Consider the following 25,968-nt stretch of genomic DNA (forward strand, 5'->3'; position numbering starts at 1 on the left):
AACGAATCGATCTTCTCCAAACAATAGGCTAACAGCTTGTTCGTCTAAGCAAGGTGCTTGACGGGTTTTGACGGTAGGAACGTTTCGGAGGAGGAATGAAGTAGCAATCGTGAAAGATCTCGATTCCGGCTAACTTCCTCTCAAGATAATGCCAAGGTTCGGGAAATCCATGAAAGAGCTCTGAACTTCCTTCTTGAACAAAGTATCTATTTAAAGTGGGGAGATATGGCCTCATTTGGATTCCCACGTGCTTGCGGTTTTGGACTTGGGCAAGCATTTCGAGAACTTCTTCTTTTGTGGGTTTGTACCCTAAACCAAGTGGTATCCTAGTTGAGTGGCCTTCCTTGTATGGTGTGAAGGTATTCTTTTGAATTGGGTTCAAAGGCATTCCAGGGAAGTATCCCTGGGATTTGAGTATGTGGTTGACCACCAAGTTGGAGTAGGGATTATAGTATAAGGGTGCCAATTCGCTTTCTATGACACTTACACTTTGGAAGCCCCCAAGTTCATATATAGGATCCGCAAGGACTTGATTGTTTGATTGCTTCTCGATTATTGCCTTGATGGGTGACGAAGTGATCGTCACTACTTTGCCATTTAGTGGGATCTTGATCTTTTGATGAAGGGTGGATGTTACCGCTTTGGAAGCGTGAATCCAAGGCCTTCCCAGAAGTATATTGAATGAAGCTTCGATGTCCACTATTTGGAAGTTAACCTTTCGTTCGATTGGTCCCGTGGCTATGGTTAGGTTAGCAAGTCCTACCACTTTTCGTCGTGTACCGTCATATGCGCGCACACCTTGATTGGTAGGAGTCCAATCCGACTCTTTCATGCCTAGCTTGTATGCCGTTTTGAGGGGTATGACATTGACCGCGGAGCCATCATCCACCAAGGTTATTGGCACATTCTTGTTTAGACAAATGACAGTGATGTATAGAGCAAGGTTGTGACTAGCGCCAAAAGGTGGCAAGTCTTCGTCCGATAAAGTAATAGGATTACTTAGCTTAGGTGATTCTTGGAAGACCAAGTTGACTATATCTTCAGGAGTGGAGTTATGTGCTACATTTAGCTTGGCCAAAGCTTGCAGTAAAGCTTGGCGATGTGGGAATGAGCTTGCCACTAATTTCCAGACTGAAAGATCAGCCTTTGTTTTCTGTAATTGCTTGAGCAAATGATCAGCGGGGTCATCTTCGTTGTCATTTGGTGTGATGACGTTGGTTGAACCATGTTGAGTAGTGTTTTGATATGGGCGACCCGAACGAGTTACGTGATCCACATCTTGGTCTTCACCATTTTGGACTATTTCTTTGACTAGGAAGTTTTCAATGAGATACTCGTCTTCATCATCATCGGCCCAAACCCCATTGACTGCAGCTAGTTCCCTCATTCTCATGATATCACCTTCTAGTCGTATGATTTGGTCGACTAGTTTATCGACCACGGTGACTACTTCTTGCATAGTGGCGTTTTGAGAGAAGATCAATGGTACACGTTCTTTGGGTGTTGCGTTGGGATTGCGTAAGGTTGTTACCATGCTTTCTAGTTCCCAAACTTGTCTATCCACACTCCTTGCCCATGTGATGAAGTCGGAAATGGTAGGAGAGATAGTAGAGTAGAGCCTTTCTTTCTCAATTGCATGAATTTCATTTTCGGTGGGAGAAATGAGGTGTGAGCAATCTAAGGTAGATTCATCACTTGTAATCACTAGAACTCCAAGAGGATTCTGAGTGTTGTTGGGTTTACCTCCTGGTGGTATTGGGAGTCGACCATCTTCAATCATATCTTGAAGCACGTGTTTCAACTTGAAGCATTTTTCTGTGTCGTGCCCTTTGCCCCTATGGTATTCACAGTATGAATTTTCATCCCAAAACTTGGACTTCCTTTCGGGCTCAGGAGTAGGTCCAATGGGTTGGAGTTTACCTTGCTTCATTAGCCTTTTTAGAGCGTTGGAGTAAGTATCCCCAAGGTTTGTGAATTTCCTTGGTGGGGTAGTTTTCTTGGATGGTTCGAGAAGGTTAACTTCGTCGGTCTTGTTAGTAGAGCCGTATGAACGACTCGTGGACCCTTGATATCCTCGACCTACCGTTTTGGACAAGAGTCCTTTACGGATGTCATCTTCAATCCTCGTCCCCAATACGGTTAAGTCCTTGAAAGTCTTGATGTTTTGATATCTCAAATGATTGGCATAGATGGGTTTGAGATTATCCACAAACTTTTCCATAAGAGTAGCCTCATTCGGGCGTTCAACTAGTTGGGTGCTAGTCTTTCTCCACCTACCTAGGAAGTCGGTGAATCCTTCTTTGTCATTTTGGGTAAGAACCTCTAGAGTACGCATGTTGACTTGGATCTCGGCATTATCCGCATATTGTTTAGAGAACTCGATTGCGGCGTCTTCCCAAGTAGCGACCTTCTTGTGATCTAAAGTGTAGAACCATTGCTTCGGGATGGTGTCAAGAGATGAAGGAAAGATCCTTAAGAACCTCTCGGGTTTGATGCCTTTGATAGACATGTAATCCTTGAAGGCACGGATGTGGTTTAAAGGGTTCTCGTGTCCCTTGAACTTAGGGATATCCGTCATGTTAAAGTTAGTTGGCAATTTGGAATTGACGGCTTCATATTTGCGATTGTTCTCCCTATAAATGTCATCACCCTTAAGGTACATCAATTGCTCCTCTAGGTATTGGAGTCTTTTCTCAGCTGCGGTTGTCCCCATGAGAGGGTTTTCGTCCCTAGATTCATCATCGGAATTACGTAGTACTTCACTTTCATGAGGAGGCAACCTTCCCTCAACGGAAAAGATACGGCCTTCGATAAGCTCAAGGCGGTCATATGTTTGTTCTTGGGTAATTTGCATTTGGGCTAGCGCGGCGAGGATTCGATCATTACCGTCTTGAAGGTGGTGGAGATTCGTTTCATCACTTGATCCGGGCATCTTGGAAACTGGATAAGAGATCTGCGACGAATCAAAACACGATCGACCATTCTATCACACTTGCTAAAAGAGGAAAAGTTTTGACTCGTGAAGTGGGTGTGTGCCACTTGTGTTGAGTGAGTTTTGAAGAAAAACAAGGTTTTTGAAAATGTGTGTCCTAGTCAACTATAGTGTAGTTGTAGGAGTGGACTCGAAGTGAGGTTTTGAAATGGCCTTGTGGCCCGAATTGTGACTCGACAAACGGACAGAGTTTTGACCGGATTTTTGCGCTAATTAGAAGCCCTATTTCGAAATTCTTGTTTAAAAAAGGGTTTTGATTTTTGAAAATTCGTCATGGTTTTGTTTAGAAATGGTGATCACGTAAGGTTTACACATTTATTATAACGGGATGCTGAGTGCATTTAGAAGGGTTTTGGTTTAAAGGGTGGGTTGCCATACCGAACCTTCAAACCCAAAGTCTGTGGAGAGGCTCGTGCCAAACAAGAGTAAGGCCGATTCCTAGTCCATTTCCTCAAGTAGTGAAGGCCCTTGATACAAACAAGAGTAAGCATCATGGTATGGATGACGTCAATCGCTATCCATCTTTAGGCCCAAATAAGAATTAGGACCGTTTAGACGGGACGATTGGTCGAATGGGTTGGGTTGGGCCTAGGAAGGCCGAATAAAACGGTCTAGGAAGACCGAGTTATGATAACCGACAATTGTCTTGTACAAACTATTCCCTAACCTTGTTCGAGTTTCACCCTTGGCTACACGTAAGTGTATTATCCCCAGCGGAGTCACCAAACTGTGGACAGCGGGCAGCCCACGGGGGCGCTTGGTGAGAACGAAACAAGCGTTTGCATTTTGTATGGAGTCGCCACCAATTTTTATGGGAAATTAGAACCGTTCGAATACCTCGTGTCATGTCAAGACACAAAGTAGTGACATGAACACTAAGCAATTGTTACCCTTAGCATTCTATGTCTAGAATGACTCTCGTGGATGCCAATGAACACGGGTGCTCACGGAGATCTGGAGTAAGGGGTGAGGGTACGTATTAGGAAGCTCTTTTGATCGAACACCTAATCCCGCCCGCCTCGATAGCGGCCTCTACTAATGATTAGGGAAGTTATTCGTACTTGATATATCGTCGGCTATATGCATGCAATGCAACATCCAAGTTTTAATCCTAGCATGTGAGAATTTAACTAAGTCGGTTGACACGTAATTAGCATACAATTGGGTCGAAGTAGGATTTAATGCTCATTACATGTGAAAACATACAAATGATAAAAGAAATACAATAATTATGAATTACAATAATGAAAATTACATTAATTACATTGGGATAGGTGATTTATGTCGAAAATACCTTTAAAACGGATAATTTGAGAAAAAGAATAAAAGAACTAAAATTACGAATAGATCAGAAGGTGATAATACGGATAATAGTGAATTAATAGGTTATTACATATGAATGATGGTCATGAAAACAAGAAACATGAATGAGACGGATGCAAACGGATCAACTACATGATGGAATAATGATAGAAGTGAAAAATATTAATGAGTCCTCTATTGAAATCAATTAACTAACATTAGATACGATGGATTAATGACGAATATGCGACGAATATGACAAAAGACGGATTAAACTATATCAAGGACGAATTCTTAAACCCAATATGAACGAATTGAATCTCTACAACCCGGAATTGAATTATAATGACGAAAACCCGCAAATATGAATTATAAGGGATTTAAGTCGGATTTATGACAAATTAAACATGGGAATGACGGTGAATAATATACTGATGTGACCATAATTGGCGCATATTTAGCCCCCGAATTACCATTGTTTCCATGCTTTTTAGTACCTATTTGGGTCATTTCTTATCTTTAGTTCTTTGTTTTGCATATTCTTTGAGATTTTGATCCCTTGGTAGGAAAGGAGTAAGAATCTTGCATTTTCATGGCAAAACGAGGCTAAATTGATCATATTCAATGACCAAGCATCAAGGAGAGACAAGACTAGAAGGCCTTTGTACATAGCATAGTAGAAGAGCATTGTTGAGAAAGGATCCTTGAGTCCCCAAGGAAATCCCCAAGGAATTCATGAAGAAAAGGGAAGAAAAGAAGAAGAAAAGATCTTTGCAGACAATCCGAACGGATTGTATACAATCCGCCCGTCCGTCCAGCCCAATCCGAGCGTCCCTCAAAGGAATCCGCTCGGATTCCCCCTCGCCAATCCGAGCGTCTTGCCCAAGAATCCGCTCGGATTCTCCAGCCCAGATCCGGCCGTCCCGACTCCCATCCGCACGGATTTGACAAAGACGTTTTCATTCTTCAAGCCACGATAAGAGAAGCCCTTCTCTCGGAGAATACCGGAGTCTCCTTGCTCAACTTAAAAAGTGTAATTACTAGTTTAGCCCTTAGTTAACCCTAATGCATCCTCCCTAATTTTCACTATAAATACCCCATTAGTCTAATTAGAGGAGCATGTTCTTCTTATCAATAATTAGAGTAGTTAATATCAATCAAATCTCTCTTCAATATGGTAATCAAGTATTAATCAAGTTTTAATCCAAGTTTTAGTTCTTTAATCTCTCTCTTGTTCTTCATTTATTTTGGGTAATTAGAAGATTATTGGGTTTATTGGGAGATTGACAACCTCTCAATCTAGGATTCAAGTACTTCTATTATTCTTGCTTTATTATTGGAATCATTAGTAGGTATAATCTCTTAATCCCTTTTTAATTATTGCTAATTACTTTCATTTATTCATCATGTTTCATTATGTTAGTATGATTGACAACCTTTCTAGCATGATCAATATGATAATGAGTGAGTAGTCTCTTAGCTAGGGTTTAATGGGTGATTAGGGGAAACCAACATGGGGAATGATTCATGCTTAAATTAATATGCTTTCATATCTTATTTGCTTGCTTGTTTTGATCTTAATACATGCACATGTTATATTTGATGAAATGCTAAGCCTATGAATCCTTGCATTTACTATCATCTTCTATCCTTTCAACTTGACTTGTAAGACATAACCCAACTCGAGTCTTGTTAGACCATGCATGTGTTGAGTAGGAAAGATTAAGTCGACTTGTAGGTGTTGTACAATCTAATCGATTCGGCTCCGGGACCCAAACTTTCCTAGGATTGTAAGATATAACCCAACTCAATCCATAATAACAATAATTGCTTGCTTATAATTTGAGAACATGTTTGTATGATCATATCCCATGATTCCCCTATGAACCCATGACACCCTAGTGCCTTTAATCAATTGTTTACACCCCTTATTTTATTCATCTTGCTAGTTTATTTTCATTGTTATTTTAGTTTAGTAACCTTCTACATCAACCCAATTTGTGACACCCCCTAGACACCACTAGTTACAATAGAATCCTCATTTCAATACCCGTCCCTTGGGATCCGACCTTTACTTGCCTCTTTACTAATTGTAGAGTTGTTTGTGAAGTATAAATTGTGTTTTGTATCGACCATTGACCAACGACCACATATGTTTAATTGTGAATACCAAATGGCCTCGATCAAAAATGGCGCCGTTGCCGGGGACGGTGTTTAATTGATTTAAGATTTATTTTATTGTTATTAGTTGTGTCTTTTTCACCTTGGGGAAGTAAAACTCCTCAAGGTTTGTTCTAATTGTTTTCGAGTTGTTTGATATTTTGCATGTCTAGAAGGTTACAAAGAGATTTGTTACCTTTTGACCGTGAAATCGAAAGAACCTTGACGAATAATAGGAGACTTGTTAGGAGGAATTTGGGAGGTGTTGGTGAAGTTGTTCAACCCACTAGTGAGTTTGTCAATCCTTTCGCAATAGAAGAGAACCCATTAAACAATACCACACAAAATCCACCTACAATGCCTAAATTCTCGTCACACTCTATACCCACCGAGGAGGATTTACCAAATGGTACTCCTACACCGCAACATCTCACCGGAAACTTTATTGCCAAGTCCGCCTTCATCCAACTAGTTGAGAGGAGCCAATTCGGGGGAATGCCTAGTGAGGACCCTCATTCTCATATGGAAACCTTTTGCGATTATTGTGAAGATATCTCTCAAACGGGCGTGACTCAAGACCAAATAAGATGGGTCTTATTTCCTTTTTCGTTAATCGGCACCGCAAAGCAATGGTTGAAGGGCCTTGATAAGGCCACCCTTGGAATAGATTCTTGGAAGAAGTTAGCTCTAGCTTTCTACAAAAAATTCTACCCACCGGAAAAGACCAATATGCTAAGAGCTCAAATTACGGGTTTTAAGCAAAGGGATGAAGAATCTTTGTATGAAGCTTGGGAGCGGTTCAAAGGTATTTGTCGCTCATGTCCTCACCATGGACTTAGCGAATGGTTTTTAGTGCAACAATTTTGGAATGGTTTATATGAAGATTCAAGGAACATTCTCAATATGGGATCAAATGGAATGTTCACCGAAGTTGATGACAATCAAACATGGAACAAGATTGAGGAAATGCCTCTTGGCAACTATATAAACCTTCTTCCTCCTCAGTTTTACATACACCGAAAAATACAAAACTTCTCCTTCTCTATCTCGTCCCTCTTATGCTATCAATATTGAGAACAGTTCCCACTTCCGTCTTTGGTGTGCAACATTGTGCGGAAGGAAGCGTTAACCCTGGAATCAGTGACCACGGAACCCAAGGAGCACCTGTGTGGGGGTCTAACTGATTTAGGGCAGTGTCTTACACGGCGTCTCGATTAAGGGTCATTTCGGATCAGCTAAGTTCTATTTCTTTCAATCTAAATCAGTTAGAGAACTTTTCTGATCTTTGTTTTTGTCTACTGTTTTTATTCATTTTTAAACAATGACAAACCCATCCGAAAATTCTGACGATTCTAATGTCAACCGAGAAATTGTTTCGGTTACCCCTAATGTCCTTGTTAACAATTTCACAATGCCACACAGAATTGTCCCTGACCTTAGTAAGCTGGAACCATTAGATGGAAAAAATTATAGGAGATGGTCTGAAAAAATTCTGTTTTATTTCTCGCAATATGAGATTGACTATGTGTTATTTCAAGAACCACAATCCACTGAAGAGTCTAGTTCGTCTGAAGTTGTCAAACCCGATCCTAAATTTGCTAAAGACAATAAGACTGTTAAAGGTGTCATGTTACATTATATGGTTGATAATTTGTTTGACATCTACTGCAAAACTAAGACTGCTAAAGGAATTTTGGATGCTTTGGAAACTAAGTATGGTACTGATGATTTCGGTACTAAGAAGTATGTAGTAGCAAGATGGTTAAAATTTCAGATTACTGATGGCAAACCTATAATGGATCAAATACATGAGTACGAAAATATGGTTTCTGAAATTATTGGTGAAGGGATGGTGTTGTGCGAGTATATGCATGCTAATGTTCTGATTGAGAAATTGCCTTCTCCTGGTTGGGATGAGTATAAGAAACATATGAGGCATAAGAAGAAAAACATGAAGTTGCAGGAGCTGATTGGTCATATCAAAATTGAGGATGCCACAAGGAGCCAGGATCGTGCCAGGACTAATGCTACTAACACCGTTAAGGCTAATGTTGTTGAATACAGGAACACGGGTACAAACAAGAGGAGCTATGATCAATACAACAAACCACAGAATTCTGATAAATCAATAAAGACAATGACAGGAAATTGCTGGTGGTGTGACAAGCCCGGTCATCCCGCTTTCAAGTGCAAGGCCAAGAAAGCTTATGAAGAAAGACAACAAAATCAAGGGAATCGCAACAATACACATGGTGGGAAATTCCAAAAGAAAGACAACAATCAACGTGGTGGCTACAAAAATTACAAATCCAACAAGCCACAAGCTAATGTTGTTGAAGGCTAAAGTGAGGGTGATGACATAATTGTTGGAATGGTGTCCGAGATTAATCTGGTCGGAAGCTTGGTGGAATGGATTGTTGACACAGGAGCTACACGCCATATTTGCACCAACAAGGATCTTTACAAGGAGCTCAAAGATGTTGATGAGAAAGAGGTAGTGTATGTTGGCAACTCCAGCAAGGTTCCAGTCCTCGGCATTGGCAAGGTGCACCTGAAACTCACTTCTGGCAAAGTTTTAGCTCTTGAAAATGTGCTCTATATGTCTGATATGCGTAGAAATTTAATCTCTGGTGCTTTACTTAATAAGGCTGGTCTTAAACTTACTTTTGAGTCTGATAAGTTAGTCATGTCTAAGAATGGTCAGTTTGTTGGCAAAGGTTTTTGTAATGGTGGTCTGTTTGTTCTTGATTTTGAAATGAATGCATCTACTTCTTCTGCTTATATCGTTGAGTCCATTGATATTTGGCATTCTAGACTTGGGCATGTTAATACTAAATCTATTAAACGCATGAAAACAATGAATTTGTTGCCTAATTTGATTTCTTATGACATGGATAAATGTCAAGTATACGTGGAAGCAAAGCACTCTAAGAAACCTTTTAAGGAATTGACCAAAAGGCAAACCGAATTGTTAGAACTTATTCACACCGACTTGGCTGATTATAAAAATTGTGAAAGTAAGGGAGGTAAAAGATATTATATAACCTTTGTGGATGATTGTTCGAGATATACTAAGGTTTATTTGTTAAGGAATAAAAATGAGGCTGGGGATATGTTTATTATTTATAAGGCTGAGGTTGAAAATCAACTTGATAGGAAGATTAAGCGTGTAAGGTCTGATCATGGTGGAGAATACAAATCTGATTTTTTGGTGGATTTTTGTCAGAAAAATGGTATTATACATGAGTTTTCAGCCCCGTATACCCCCGAACAAAATGGTGTAGCCGAGAGAAAAAATAGAACATTAAAGGATATGATGAATGCTATGCTACTATCTTCTGGGTTATCGATTTTATGTGGGGGAAGCTATCCCTATCATCTGTCATGTTTTAAACCGTGTACCTCATAAGAAACTTGATGTGACACCTTATGAGATTTGGAAGGGTTATCCACCTAATTTGAGGTTTCTGAAAGTTTGGGGATGTCTAGCCAAAGTTGCCTTACCTGCTTTTAAAAGAGACAAAATAGGACCTAAAACCATTGACTCAATTTTTGTGGGTTATGCTTCTAATAGTGCAGCCTATAGGTTCATGACCAAAGATGCGAGTTCGGGTTTTTATGGTAATATTATTTAATCTAGAGATGTTGTTTTCTTTGAGGATCTTTTTCCTTTGAAACCTTCTTTAGGGCAGGACTTGACCTTTGATGATTCTTCCCATGAGGATAATGATGGTAGCTCCCCAACCCATGTTGACACATCTAGTGAACCATCAATAGTGTTGGGGCTGGTGTCCTTTACAGTTAGTGCAAGGACTTATAAATCTCTAAAAGGATCAAAGGGCATACTTTTGGTATTATAATCAGTTGGTCCACGTTTATCAATAACGATTGGCTTGCTAGATAAGTTTGACGTTATTGTCATACAGATGGCGGTGATCAACTGGTCCCTAAAAGTCACACCTATAGGATACGTTTGAGAGATGTGACGGTATAAAAATACAGTCATGTAGATGCCAAAATTGACTAAGCAGTTAGTCCGAGTCATTTGACTAGTAATAATTAGTCAAATGTGATGTTGAGATATCTTATTTAATACGGATTAAATAATAATGGCTAAGGCGAATTAAGCAGTTAATTCGTAAATTAAATATAAACGATTTATATTTAATTAATGTATATTGAATTTATTTAATTATACAATATTGTCTTTGTCGGACATGTATTAATATATCAACTGAGTCATGCCACTAGTTGATACGTTAATAACCGATGACGATTTATAATTGAAAACCCGTCATATACATTTTAGTAATTTCGAGCTGAAGTACGAGTTAGAATAAGGAGGAAGTGAAAGCCCACTCCCTCCCCTTGGGCTCTCGGTTTGGCCGAACAAGACAAAAGGAGAGAGCCTCTCTCCTTTTGACCTAAGCAATTCATTTGTCTCAGAAATTAGGGTTTCAGAGTATTCTTCTCTGAAATTTCTAGATCTCACATCGAATAACCTCACAATAGCTCTCTCGATATTGCAAGTCAATTAGAGAGCATTTCTAGCACAAGGGCATAGTCTCAGACGGTCTTGGGTGCAACGATTAGGAGGAAATCTCTGTTGATTTCTGTTCTTTACGCCGCACATCAAAGGACCCGAGGTTGATTCTTAATCTTTATCGTTTTCTATTGTATTTCGTTTATGACCATAAAATCGCATGTTATATTTACGTTATAATCCTTAAAATTAAGGGAATTTTAGGGATATTTCCCTACAAGTGGTATCAGAGCGAGGCCACGTAAATTTTCATTGTGATTTTTCATAAATCGATTTGAAACGATTTTGTTTTTGTCTTAAAACCGTGCGGCATCAGCTATATTCTCACGGCAGAATTTTTTTTGATTTAATTACATTGCAATTTTGAAACCGTGACATGTTTTACACGGATGTTTTATCTTGTTTTCGTTTTGTTCTTTTGCATATTGTTATTTTATACGGAGATTATAGCAATATGTTAAGTTTTGTCAATTGTAGAATTGATTTCATGCGTTTTTGATCAAAATTGAAATTGGTTTTGTGTTGACAATCTGTTTTCACGAGGGTTTTAAAGTTTCAGCATGTTTTTCCTCTCGATCGAGCCATTTCCTTGTCGATCGAGAGCTTTTCAGTGATGTTTTCATTCGATCGAGCACATGCTTTACTCGATCGACCTCTGTTTAAAACCCCACTGTTCGATCGAGTAGTCCTCGTACTCGATCGAAAGCGATCTTTTTCGATAAAAGTCCTCGATCGACCACCAGTTTTGTCGATCGAGTTCTTTCTGTTTGGCATACCTCTCGATCGACTAGCAGTTCAGTCGATTGAGCCCTTTTGTTCCTCGATCGAGCACTTTTGTCCCTGGATCGAGGGATTTTGTTTTGGCAGCTTTGAATTTTACATCTTTTTGTTTTAAATTCTCTTTTGGCCATAAATTGTACATCATACGGATGTTGTACACTCGCTTGATAGTGACACGGTTCACTCACGTACCATATAGTTATTTTAAAGCGTATTTAAAGTAACGGATTATAATAGATTAAAATTAAACTGATAGAAGCGGTTTTATCACATAAATTTTAATCGTTAAAAGGTGGTTTGGATAAATTTAACATAATTACAAAATTATGTCACGAATAAATTTGTTTTTAGTTGATGCATTTTATTTATCGTTTATTTTGAATGTTTTTGAATGCTTTTATTACGTATTTATTTATTTTACAATCGGTTGTAACTTAGTGTGGCCTTAGTAGAACGTGTTACCGTAATGATGGAACACGGTCTTGGTTGTATTTTGAGATCTCGTATCTCCGTTTTGGATTTTTCACTTGTAATTACAGTTTTTATTTAGAATGTAAATAGGTTTATATTTGTAAATTTTGAATTGTAATTTTGAGAAGACCAAAGATGGAGAACCGGATGCTCACTCCCATTTGAATGGACAAAGATGGAACATCAAGACAAGCTTTTCGGGTCCAACGGTGGATTCCAAAGTTGTATTATGTTCTTTTTACTAGGATAGGCCACACTAGGAATTTTATTTACGTATTGCATTCATTTATTTATTTTTCGTAACGATAATATGCATCATATTCCGCCTAAAACCAAACCACCTAATAATTGCATGAAAACTGACTCATATAGAGGTCACGCGTTAGTTTTCTATGACATTCATACGTCACACGATTTTAAGCCATCACCTAAATTAATTCATTCACGTAATGCGACTTTTTCGTTCACTTAAAATGAATTAAAATTAAGTTGATGGGATCTTCCTCGTATAAACCAAAATTGAGAATGGTCTTTATAAGTCAAACTCCAATGAGTCCCTTCTTCGTCGGTAGGCATAATATGACCCCTTCTACGTCGGGTAAGTTGGAACCGATTGACCTATTTTATCTCAACACTATGGTCACTCGTACGATCCTGTGATTATGGTGGACTATAGATAGGATTTACGGAAATCTATCGACCAAGAGTTCTTACGGAAGAATTAGCTAAACAGTTGGCTTATCAATTTACAGAAATTGAGTCTTGGGATCACTTGTATCATTCTTGAGGGAGATCAATTATGCAAGTGCGAGAGTCTACACGTTAAAATGAATTTTTAAATAGACTTAAATCACCTCGATGAGTTGCTTATTTCGTTTTTGTTTTTCTTTCTTTTTCAGTGTAGAACACGAACTTTTAAACTGCTAATAACGAAATGGTTGGTCCTACTAATGACCCAATGCCAAGTGCCACATTGGACCGTGAGTCCTGGCTTCGGATCTTCATGAATCAGATGAATCAGTCTACTCGACTGAAGAATGATGGATCAAACTTCGCGGACTGGGAGGCGGCATTACGGAATGCTGCCGCTGATGACGGGAAGCTCAAATATCTAATAGAGCCCATCCCGCCAAACCCAGATCCCACGGCTAGAGCTAATGAGATCGCCAAGTTTAACGATTTATGTATGGAAGCGGGTGCGATTAAAAACGTACTCATTTTTGCAATGGAACCCAATTTGCAGAAACGCTTCATAGCCCATGGTGCAAACAAGATTTTCACCACGCTCACTAAGGAATTCTCGAAAGCACCGAGAATCGTGACCTATGAGCATACCACTCGCTTCTTTGATGCGAGACTCCAGAAGGGCCAACCGGTTAGCCCACACATTCTCAGCATGATTGAGAATGTCGAGAAGCTGGAGACGCTTGATTGTAAAATCAGCGAGAACATTGTGATTGACTGCATGCTTCATTCACTCCACAATGGTTTTGCGCTCTTTAGAGCGAATTACTATATGAATGATTTGAAGAAAAGTCCCCATGAACTGCACTCCCTTCTCGTACAGACCGAGAAGGACATGAAGTTCAGTGGGAGTATGAAACAGGATGTTCTCGTTGTGTCAAACAAGGGCAAGGGTAAGGGCAAAGCTAAAGCGAGACCTAGCAAAGTAGGCAAGGCGAAGTTTAAGAAGTCGGGTTCAGGTAAGAGTGGGCCTGGTGAGGCAAGTAACTCATCAGGCGCGACAAAGAGCAAAACCGATAACATAGAATGCCATCATTGCCACAAGACTGGGCATTGGAGGCGTACATGTCCTGTTTATCATGAGGACATAAAAGCAGGTCGCGTTAAACCTGTTGGTATGTCTTCTCCTTCTACTTTTATTCATATGATTGAGATTAACCACGCAAGTTACGGAACTTGGGTACTAGATACTGGTTGTGGTTCTCATCTGTGTAATCATGTGCAGGGGCTCCGAAACATCGAACCCCTCGTAAAGGGTGAGGTGGACCTGCGTGTCGGGAATGGAGCACGAGTGGCTGCCGTCTCGAGGGGAACATATGTGATCCAGCTTCCTAGCGGATTTGAGTTATCTTTATATAACTGCTATTATGTACCCAGTCTTTCGAAAAACATTATTTCAGTTTCTGCACTTGACAAACTTGGTTTTTCATTTGTAATAGAGAATAATTCTTGCATTTTCTCATTACACAATATGATTTATCGCAAGGCAGTCTCCATGAATGGAATTTATGTTTTAGATCAGACCACTGAAATATTACACGTAATGAATAAAAGTTAAAGATTGGTGACAAAGATCAAGCATATCTATGGCACTGCCGTATGGGACACATTAATGAGAAACGCGTAAAACAGCTCATGAAAAATGGAGCTATCTCGGCCTTTGATTTTCAATCATTTGGCACGTGTGAATCATATCTCATCGGTAAGATGACTCGGATTTCCTTCAAAGGTGTTGGAATGCGCGCTGCTGACCTATTAGGGCTCATACACACGGATGTATATGGACCTATGTCAATCACCGCACGAGAAGGCTATAGGTATTTCATCACTTTCACGGACGATTTAAGTAGATATGGCTATGTCTACTTAATGAAGCACAAAAGTGAATCCTTTGAGAAATTCAAAGAATACCGAACAGGGTACTGAGAACCTCGGGTAGAAAGATTAAAACACTGCGTTCAGATCGTGGTGGCGAGTATCTTTCTCACGAGTTTGATCAACACCTTAAGGACTGTGGGATTGCCCTACAGTTAACTCCACCTGGAACACCTCAATTGAATGGTGTGTCCGAACGGAGAAATCGAACTCTACTTGATATGGTTCGATCCATGATGAGTCACACGATATTACCTGATTCATTATGGGGTTATGCTCTTCTGTCAGCTGCTCTAATACTTAACCGAAGTCCGTCTAAAGCTGTTGACAAGACTCCATATGAACTATGGAAGGGATCGGTCCCTAACTTGTCCTTTATACGGGTTTGGGGCTGCGAGGCTTATGTCAAGTGGAGACACGAGGATAAGCTCGACCCGCGATCGGTCAAGACATACTTTATAGGTTATCCTAAAGGAACGCTTGGTCATTACTTTTATTCGCCAACCGAACAACGTGTTTTTGTTGCGGCTAGTGCGACATTCTTAGAGAAGGAATTTCTCGAGAATGCAAAGAGTGATAGAACCTTCGAACTGTCGGAGATTCCAGAACCAAGTACCGAGCAACCATTGGAGGAACAAATTCCTTCAATCCCGGCTCCGGTTAATATTCCTGAGGAACCTAGGAGGTCGGGAAGAGTCTCTATTCCCCCGGACAGATACATTGGTATGGTCGAGGAACATGACATAGATGACATTCTACTCTTAACGAGTAGTGAACCCGCAACCTATAAAGGTGCCATGACTAGTTCTGACTCAAAGTTATGGCTTGAGGCCATGCAATCCGAGATGGACTCCATGTATGAGAACAACGTATGGGATCTTGTTGACTTACCTGCTAAGGTTCGTCCCCTTCAATGCAAATGGCTTTACAAGATAAAGCATTCTGTGGAAGGTCAACAAGATATCTATAAAGCACGACTAGTTGCTAAAGGTTTCACCCAAGTGCCAGGTTTGCACTACGATGAGATTTTTGCACCCGTAGTCATGCTGCGTTCCATTCGGATAATCTTAGCGATTGCCGCTTTTCATGACTATGAAATTTGGCAAATGGACGTGAAAACCGCCTTCTTAAACGGCTTTTTGGAGGAAGAGTTGTACATGGTACAACCCGAAGGTTTCATCGATCCTGAACATCCTAAGAAAGTGTGCAAGCTTAAGCGGTCCATTTATGGACTTAAGCAAGCATCTCGGAGTTGGAATCATCGCTTCGACCAAGTGATAAAAGACAATGGATTTACTCGATCGGTCGAGGAACCATGTCTATATATCAAGTCGAGTGGGAGCAAGATTGTCTTCCTAATATTGTATGTTGACGACATACTCCCGATTGGGAATGACATACTGTCTTAACCGGTGAAAGTATGGTTGAAGAACCATTTCCAGATGAAAGATCTGGGTGAGGCACAAAGAATTTTGGGCATCCGTATCTATCGAGATAGATCACGTCGGATGTTATCTCTCAGTCAGGAGTCTTACATAGACAAAATCCTAGAGAGATTCAGCATGACTAACTCCAAGAAGGGGTTTCTTCCTATGGCTCCAGGGGTGCATTTGAGCAAGTCTCAGGCACCAGAGACACCGGAAGAGAAAGAGCGCATGACACGGATTCCTTATGCCTCGGCTATAGGATCAATCATGTATGCCATGATATGCACACGTCCGGACGTGGCATATGCATTGAGTATGACAAGTCGATTCCAACAGCATCCAGGTGAATCACATTGGTGGTGTCAAGAACATTCTTAAGTACCTACGGAAGACTAAAGATTGGGCATTGACTTTTGGAGGCCCTCAAAAGCTATGCGCAACCGATTCTGTGAGATGCTAGCTTCCAAACGGATCGAGATGACTCGAAATCTCGGTCTGGATTCGTTTTTACTCTTAATGGCGCTGCGATCAGCAGGAAGAGTTCCAAACAAGCTGTTACAAAGCAGATTTTACGACCGAGTCCGAGTACTATGCCGCGTCGAAGCTACAAAGGAAGCGATATGGATGCGTCAATTCTTACATGGGACTATCCGTAGTGCCTAGTTCGAATGACCCGATCACCATCTATTGTGACAATAGAGGTGCCATCTTCCAGGCTAAGGAGCCCAAGTCTAGCAACAAATCTAGGCATGTACAACGGAAAGCTCATCTAATCCGAGATTACGTGGAGCAAAAAGAAGTAGTGATAGAAAAGATTGCTACAGATGATAACATAGCAGATCCTCTCACTAAACCATTACGACAAGATAAGCATGAAGGGCATGTTAATTCCATGGGAATTAAACGTGTTCCTAAGTTGTAGTACTCTTTTATGGATTAGATTCATTCTCTTTTGTACTCTATACGACATCATCGTTTTGATATTTATATATTTTGTTTTTCATGTGGAATTTGTACGACAATTTTGAACACCACAAAGTGAACTGAACAAACATTATATTTTTGGTCCTTAATTGCCCACATGAGCTGATAACTCTGGCAATTATTTTGTGACGTTGGTTGATGGTGGGTTCAACAAGCCATAAGTCAAAACGGTTGACTGACCAATCACAGAGGCGAGTTATACGGATATCTCGTAGGACACAATTGTGACATCGACGTGGAGTCCTAAATGTTTTATAACATTCGGTGCCAGGTCGTGGATAGGACCTCCATGGTGATCCTAAGAGTCGATTCTTTTGACTATCGACTGTCTCTTGAGACTAAGGCAGATTTTGGGTGACTTTGGTTTCTTTCTCACGGTCATCCGTAACAGGGGGCAAGTAGATTTTTTCTCGGGTCATTTCATCGTGCTTAGATCGGAAGGAGTCGAGTTGAAGGAAATATTCAGCCTTTATCGGGTACTCGATATTTCTCAGGGCCACTCGAGGAGTCAGAATCGAAATGCATGGCCATGCTCGGATACGGATTCGTTTTATCAGTTAAGTTACTCTCTAGTAGGGGAAACCACTCTTGATCCAGATCGATTGTAAAATACGACCTTTGCGGATCCGGATCTGCAAATTGTTTTACATTGAGTGGGAGAAATTTTAAATGAATATGAGAATCGGTTATCGCACATACACTTGTACGGACAAGTGGGAGTTTGTTAATTTGTGTCCTCCGGTGAGTGTGGATAACGTCATTGCACGTACACTTGTACGGACAAGTGGGAGCTTGTTGGGGCTGGTGTCCTTTACAGTTAGTGCAAGGACTTATAAATCTCTAAAAGGATCAAAGGGCATACTTTTGGTATTATAATCAGTTGTTTCACGTTTATCAATAACGATTGGCTTGCTAGATAAGTTTGACGTTATTGTCATACAGATGGCGATGATCAACTGGTCCCTAAAAGTCACACCTATAGGATACGTTTGAGAGATGTGACGGTATAAAAATACAGTCATGTAGATGCCAAAATTGACTAAGCAGTTAGTCCGAGTCATTTGACTAGTAATAATTAGTCAAATGTGATGTTGAGATATCTTATTTAATACGGATTAAATAATAATGGCTAAGGCGAATTAAGCAGTTAATTCGTAAATTAAATATAAACGATTTATATTTAATTAATGTATATTGAATTTATTTAATTATACAATATTGTCTTTGTCGGACATGTATTAATATATCAACTGAGTCATGCCACTAGTTGATACGTTAATAACCGATGACGATTTATAATTGAAAACCCGTCATATACATTTTAGTAATTTCGAGCTGAACTACGAGTTAGAATAAGGAGGAAGTGAAAGCCCACTCCCTCCCCTTGGGCTCTCGGTTTGGCCGAACAAGACAAAAGGAGAGAGCCTCTCTCCTTTTGACCTAAGCAATTCATTTGTCTCAGAAATTAGGGTTTCTGAGTATTCTTCTCTGAAATTTCTAGATCTCACATCGAATAACCTCACAATAGCTCTCTCGATATTGCAAGTCAATTAGAGAGCATTTCTAGCACAAGGGCATAGTCTCAGACGGTCTTGGGTGCAACGATTAGGAGGAAATCTCTGTTGATTTCTGTTCTTTACGCCGCACATCAAAGGACCCGAGGTTGATTCTTAATCTTTATCGTTTTCTATTGTATTTCGTTTATGACCATAAAATCGCATGTTATATTTACGTTATAATCCTTAAAATTAAGGGAATTTTACAGATATTTCCCTACAAATAGAACTGAGAAGGAGTAAGAGACCTATAGTAGAGAAATCTTTTGGGCCTGATTTTCTTATGGAGGAGGATGGTAGATATTTAGATGATGAGTTGGTTGACATGTATATTGTGGAGGAGGATCCTAAGACCTATGATGAGGCTATGAGATCTGTTGATGCTTCCTTGTGGAAAGAAGCTATTGATAGTGAGATTGAGTCCATTATGTCTAATCATACTTGGGAAATTGTTGACCTGCCTCGTGGTTGTAAGCCTATAGGGTGTAAATGGGTGTTTAGGAAGAAACTCAAAGCTGATGGGACTATTGATAAATTTAAAGCCAGGTTGGTGGCTAAGGGTTTCACCCAAAAGTCTGGTTTAGACTATTTTGACACCTATTCCCCAATCACTCAGATTGCTTCCATTAGAGTGATGTTTGCTATTGCTTCCATGTATAACTTGCTTGTTCATCAGATGGATGTGAAAACTGCGTTTTTAAATGGTGATCTCGATGAAGAGCTTTATATGGATCAACGTGATGGTTTTATAGTGTCTGGTCAAGAACATAAAGTTTGTAAACTTGTTAAATATTTGTATGGACTTAAGGAGGCACCAAAACAATGGTATAAAAAGTTTCATAGTGTGATTGTTTCTCTTGGTTTTAGAGCTAGTGATGCTGATACATGTATCTATGTGAAATCCAATGCTAGCGGTAGTATTATTATAACACTTTATGTGGATGATTTACTTATCTTTGGCACTTCATTAGATGTTATTGATTCTACTAAAAGCATGCTTAAAACTTCTTTTGAAATGAAAGACATGGGTGAGGTTGATGTCATTCTTGGTTTAAGAGTTTTAAAGACTAGTAAAGGTTATTGTCTTAGTCAAGCTCACTATGTTGAGAAAATTTTAAAGAAGTTTGGTTATTTTGATGTTGAGCCTGCTTGAACACCTTTTGATGCTAGTGTGCACTTAAAAAAGAATTTATCTGAAAGTGTGGATCAAGCTGGTTATGCTAAAATCCTTGGTAGTGTCATGTATCTTATGTGTTCATCTCGTCCTGACATTGTATATTCTGTTGGGAGATTGAGTAGATATACTCATAATCCCGGTCATGATCTTTGGAGTGCATTAGTTCGTTTGCTTAAATATCTTAAAGGTACAACTGATTTTGGATTATTTTATTGTGGTTATCCTCCAATTTTGGAGGGATATTGTGATGCTAACTGGATCTCGGAGAGTAAGGATATACACTCTACCAGTGGTTATATTTTTACTTTAGCAGGAGCAGCTGTATCTTGGAGGTCATCCAAGCAAACGTGTATTGCGAGATCTACAATGGAATCGGAATTTATAGCTCTCGAATTAGCTGGTCGAGAAGCAGAATGGTTGAGAAGTTTAGTAGCGGACATTCCTCTTTGGCCAAAGCCCGTGTCATCTGTGCCGCTACATTGTGACTCGCAATCTGCTATTCATGTAGCCAAGAATAAGGCTTATAATGGCAAGAGTAGGCATATACGCCTAAGGCATAATATTGTTTGTAACTTGATCAAGTTTGGTGTTATTTCTTTAGATTATGTGAGGTCGGAAAGTAATATTACCGATCCACTGACAAAGGCCTTAAACAGGAAACTAGTTTCAGAAACTGCTAAAAAGATGGGATTGAGCCCACCTACGTAGTGCTTTACGATGGATACCCAATCTGGATTACCAGATTCAATGAGGTCAAACGAAATCGTCGAGCATTACTTGTATTCTTTTATTTTGATGAATAAAGGAGGTTATTCAGTTTATCCCTTTTTAGCATGTTTGTTTACTGCAGGGTTAGGTTGGACAGGTGGTAGTCCTTAATGAGTTTCATACCTCACGGTTTGAGTGGTGTGTGCAGTACATACTTGATGGACTCACCTACGTGATTGTGGAGTGTTGGCCGCCTCCTATGAGAATAGATGTGGGCTATTCTCTAATGCAATCATGAGACAGGGTTTTTCATGGGGCCATAAGTTACTCGAGGGAGCTGTTCTCATCTCTTTCTATTTTTCCAGGTTCAAGACTATGTTCACCTGATTATAGCCTTTTCTTATATTTCTTTTGTTTTCTTAAGTTTGGACCAAGTGGGGGATTGTTGGAGTTTTGGTTGCTCCAAAGCTTAAGTAAAACAACACTTATCCCACATTGGAAGAATAGTGGGGGAGTGTTGTATTTATATATGGAAGAGGATTAACAAGTGTTAACTAGACTATAAAGGGTAGACTATAGTCTCCCCACGCGCGCGCCGCCGCCGCCGTCCGGCTCGGCTCGTGACACGTGCGCGGTGGGGTGGGGCCCCTTTTTGCTATTGGTCTGAATTTTCTCCTCGGATTCTTTTTCTAGCTGTTGAGATTTTATTCCGCAATCAATACAGAATTCATTACACGATTATGACAATTAATCTCAGAATCAATGGCATTCATTTTTCTGACTGTTGGAGGAGCCTCTTGGCAACTATATAAACCTTCTTCCTCCTCAGTTTTACATACACCGAAAAATACAAAACTTCTCCTTCTTTATCTCGTCCCTCTTATGCTATCAATATTGAGAACAGTTCCCACTTCCGTCTTTGGTGTGCAACATTGTGCGGAAGGAGGCGTTAACCCTGGAATCGGTGACCACGGAACCCAAGGAGCACCTGTGTGGGGTCTAACTGATTTAGGGCAGTGTCTTACACGGCATCTCGATTAAGGGTCGTTTCGGATCAGCTAAGTTCTATTTCTTTCAATTTCAGCGAATGCCCTACCAGGGTATACTAGCACCACTGAAGATTCCTCTTGTTCAGAATTGGGTTGATGACGAGGTGAAGAAAATAATTAAAACTGAGTTCCAAGTGGGATATGGTCAGGGCATCATAGACACAACAACATTTCCCATTTTTAAATAAAGTGTATAATCAATGGGCAAGTTCCCCTCAAACCTTGGATGAAGTCGACACTGCTGGTCGAGTAATGGAGGGTGTACAACAAGAAGCGTCTCCAAAAGTTAATGTCAACAAGCCATGTATTGAAGTAGGTGATACGTCATCAAAGTTTATATACTATAGTATACCTGACAATTTACCATCTAATCTAGAAATATCGTCGCGATCTAAAAATGTGAGTACATAATTTTACATGTCATTAGTTTTGATAAATTTTTATTTTTTGTTCAATTTGGATATTGAATATTACCGATGACAATAATTTTTGTGTAATTTGATTAAGTAACCTTTAAGACAGCACATTACATTATCCGTTTGAGCATAACAGGTTAATTACAATCACTTGTATACATAAAAATGCAAACGGTCAAACACTATATTTACCTTATATACACAACTAATATGGTATTTGATCCGTCTTTATGTCCGTTTTAGACGAGAATTTGTGAATTTTAAACTCAAAGAATGTCTTATAGTTAGTCAAAGGGTTGAAGTAGCATTCTTAACTACAATACATGATACACTTCTACAGATTATGGGTCAAGTGTCTTTAAACGGTCAGAAGTCAAGTTCCCATTTTCCACAACTAACATACATTGCATACAATTGTCGTACATTATTCGAATTGTACATTATCTGAATCCGAAGTACAACAAATCTGAGACAATAAAAATGAAGATTAAACTACTACTGAATTGGAAAAAAACTATTGCTAAAATGCTATTTTGCTCGGCATTAAAGCATTCCAAACTCCATTTGTATTGACTGCGAACATGATGTTCTCCTTGTCTGGTTAAACTAACATTTGACATCACCTTCCCTTTATTGATCACCTTTTCCAAACCGCGACTTTTCTTCACTTTCCTAAGTTGTGCTCAGTGTGCCGCTAAAAAATCACATGCTTCGCTTGAGGAAATACATGAATAGAAACACGATAACAAGTACTAGTATATAAGTAGGAGGTTACATGTAACAATTGCTACCAAACTTATTTACCATGATATTATGCCCAAATGACGTACTTGTCGTATTGCATTGGCAATTGCATAGTCATGCTCTGAAAAAATAATGGCCGGGCATATATTACTCATCGCCTTCTTAAATGTGTCCAACAGCCACACAAATGAATCTGTTTTTTTATCGGCAATGAATGAACACCCAAACATAACGTTTTTGCAAGGCTTAATCACCCCAACAAAAGGTGCGCATATTAAGTTGTATCTTTATTGCTATATGACGTGCCAAATACAATGACATCCCCATGGATTTTGTGCTCGTCCCTCATCCTAGAATCGCACCAAAAAGACCAACCACCATATTACTCTCATCTCTTCTTACTTTAAAGAACAAATCTGGATCAGCTGCAGCATCTCCATACAATTTTGAAATAATTGCTTCTACATCCCCTTTTTCAAGTAGCTTCAATCTTAACCTGGTTACGATAGAGGCTAATTGAACAAACAACATAATGTTCTCTTATGAGTAAATAATTTCCAATGCTGCTCAAAATTCAATTTACCAAATTGGGTCTATGACTCTATGAGCATATTCAATCTAATTATCTAAACAGTCATAATATAAGTGATGACATACTGATTACCTATTCACCAAGTTTATATGATCCTCCAATGTTCCAATTCTGAGTCCTTCAAGAGATCCACCGGCGTCCGCAATTGTTACTTCGTGTAAACGCATTATAGAATCTGTAATTTTCATTAGCATTATACAACGCTAGGTCTATAGTTCTCATAATTTAGAGAAAGGAAAAAAAATGCATATGTTCTCAACTTTAATTAACCAGTATTCATGATAAAATTAAGAGTGACATAACATGTAAATTGTCTTGGTCATATTATAACATGACGTTAAGTTTTTAAAATAGAAGTTCAAAATATCAGTTTTGTACATAAAAAATCTGGCGCATACCTAACTATTATGAGGCAATCAATAAATGAATACTCCGTATAATTACAACATCAACTTTTGCAAGCACAAGTTTAAGTTTTTTCACTAAATTTGTTTCTCCAACCCTTAAATTGACTTACCATATAACGTTGGGTTTTATACCTAAGATGCTCCTTTTTTCACATAAAACTAGGAAATACAAAATTTACGTAGAGTACCATGTTTTCAACATTAACCGCTAGGTTTGAAGCTCTCACAATTTAAAACTAGGCAACAAAATTTGCGCTTATTCTCATCTTTAATTGTATTGTATTCATCATATAATTACGATTATCATAACATATCACTTGGGTAAGACATTAGAACTTAAAAAGATCAGTTTAGAAAATAAACTAACTAATAAATTCTTAGTTGTGCTTGGATTCAATTACTAAATGAAGTAGATAACTACAACATCAAGTTTCGAAAGTAAAATTTTAAGTTTTTACACTGAAATTGTATCTCTAACTGTTACATTCAATTACCACAAAACGTTGAGTTTTGTACCTAAAATGTTCAATTATCAAATAAAACTAGAACATACAAAATTATCGTACATTACCAAGTTTTCAACATAAACCACTAGGTTTCTAGCTACCACAACTTACAACTAAGCATAAAAAAATGTGCTTGTTCTCAACTTTAATTATTCTGTATTCACACTATAATTAATAGTATTATAACATGTCAATTGGCTAAGACATTAGAACTTAAAAATACCAGTTTCGAAAGTAAAAGTTTAAGTTTTTACAGTAAAATTGTTTCTCGTACTATTACATTGACTTATAATATAACATTGAGTTTTGTACCTTAAATGTTCATTTATCACATAATACTAGAAAATACAAAATTATCGTACATCACCATGTTTTCAACATAAAACGCAAGGTTTCTAGCTACCACAACTTAGAACTAAACATAAAAAATGACTATGTTCTCAACTTTAATTGTTCTGTATTCACCATATAATAAAGAGTATCATAACATGTCAATTGGGTAAGACAGTAAAACTTAAAAAGTTCAATTTTGCACATAAAAAAAATTCTTAGCTGTGTTTGGAATCAATTAATAATGTAGAAGATAATTAGAACATTAAGTTTCGAAAGTAAAAATTCAAGTTTTTACACTAAAATTGTTTCTCTAACTGTTACATTGAATTACCATATAACGTCGAGTTTTGTACCTAAAATGTTCCTTTATCACATCAAACTAGAAAATACAAAATTCATCTGCATTCACCATATAATTAAAATATGGGAATGTTCTCAACTATAATTGATCCGCATCACCATACAATTAAAGAGTATCATACCATGTACATTATCATAGACAATCGTAAAAAGCCCAGTTATGTACATAAAAGTTCAAGTTTTTACAGATAAAACATTAACTTCACACCTCAAACTACAAATTACATTAGTAAGTTTTCAACCTAAACAACTAAGTTTCAATATCTCAAGGTAAAAATAAAAAATTAACAAGTTCTCAACTTTAATTGTTCTGTATTCAGCCTACAAATTGGAAAGTTAGGTTAAATGTTTTGTTTCCAAAATAAACAAGGCTGTTTTCATTCAATATTATCAATCAATAACTAATAAAACAACAACGATAAAAAAAATTGATTGTAAACTTACTTGTTGTTTGAGAGCCGCCTGCATCAACTTCAATTTCGCTTTCAACATCTTTCATGGCCATTGATTACTCCAAAACAACAAAAATTGTTGTTCCACAATCGTACAAATCTTCTCATCCATCCCGATAGTTTATATACACATATGTATATTCTTCCGTTAAGAGATTTATGATCTATAAATTTGCTTGTTGAATTATTCATTTGTTGATTTTTTTTTTTTTTTTTTTTTTTGAAGAAAACAGTTTCTTCATCCGTCTCCCACGATTGTTGCTCAAAAAATGGCGCTGATAACTGTTTTACTTTTACTCATAGTATCCTCCGTCAGATTTTTTTTTTTTTTTTTTTTGGGAAATAAGCCAGATATCCTAAAAACCTATCTATTGGACTCATACCTCCTAT

At 38.6% G+C, this 25,968-nt stretch overlaps 2 protein-coding genes and 1 non-coding gene across 3 annotated transcripts; 1 reads left to right on the top strand and 2 right to left on the bottom strand.

Moving 5' to 3' along the window:
• Positions 1–7,183: 7,183 nt before the first annotated feature.
• On the bottom strand, positions 7,184–7,290 carry LOC141602831 (small nucleolar RNA R71). The gene has a single exon (XR_012524739.1). It is a non-coding gene; the product is annotated as a small nucleolar RNA R71 (small nucleolar RNA).
• A 12,784-nt stretch (positions 7,291–20,074) lies between these two features.
• On the top strand, positions 20,075–20,719 carry LOC141602139 (secreted RxLR effector protein 161-like). Its single transcript, XM_074422449.1, has one exon. The coding sequence runs from the start codon at positions 20,075–20,077 to the stop codon at positions 20,717–20,719; it is 645 nt and encodes a 214-aa protein (XP_074278550.1).
• Positions 20,720–22,605: 1,886 nt separating this feature from the next.
• Positions 22,606–25,842, bottom strand: LOC141600389 (uncharacterized). The gene is made up of 3 exons (XM_074420620.1): positions 25,571–25,842; positions 23,593–23,695; positions 22,606–23,424 (listed from the first exon to the last, which is right to left on the bottom strand). Exons 1-3 carry the CDS (start codon positions 25,629–25,631, stop codon positions 23,274–23,276), a joined length of 315 nt encoding a protein of 104 aa, XP_074276721.1. The 5' UTR covers positions 25,632–25,842; the 3' UTR covers positions 22,606–23,273.
• Positions 25,843–25,968: the final 126 nt, after the last annotated feature.

The sequence above is a fragment of the Silene latifolia genome, chromosome 9 (assembly GCF_048544455.1).
Source record: "Silene latifolia isolate original U9 population chromosome 9, ASM4854445v1, whole genome shotgun sequence".
Taxonomy (NCBI): Eukaryota; Viridiplantae; Streptophyta; class Magnoliopsida; order Caryophyllales; family Caryophyllaceae; genus Silene; species Silene latifolia.

What these genes read in the sequence shown, in the direction of transcription:
- LOC141602139 (XM_074422449.1), top strand. Translation starts at nt 20,075, where the DNA reads ATGTATCTTATGTGTTCATCTCGTCCTGACATTGTATATTCTGTTGGG.
- LOC141600389 (XM_074420620.1), bottom strand. Translation starts at nt 25,631, where the DNA reads ATGGCCATGAAAGATGTTGAAAGCGAAATTGAAGTTGATGCAGGCGGC. An exon ending in AGGCGGCTCTCAAACAACAA is followed by an intron (nt 23,696 to 25,570) that starts GTAAGTTTACAA and finishes TGAAAATTACAG; the next exon opens with ATTCTATAATGCGTTTACAC. An exon ending in CATATAAACTTGGTGAATAG is followed by an intron (nt 23,425 to 23,592) that starts GTAATCAGTATG and finishes TATCGTAACCAG; the next exon opens with GTTAAGATTGAAGCTACTTG.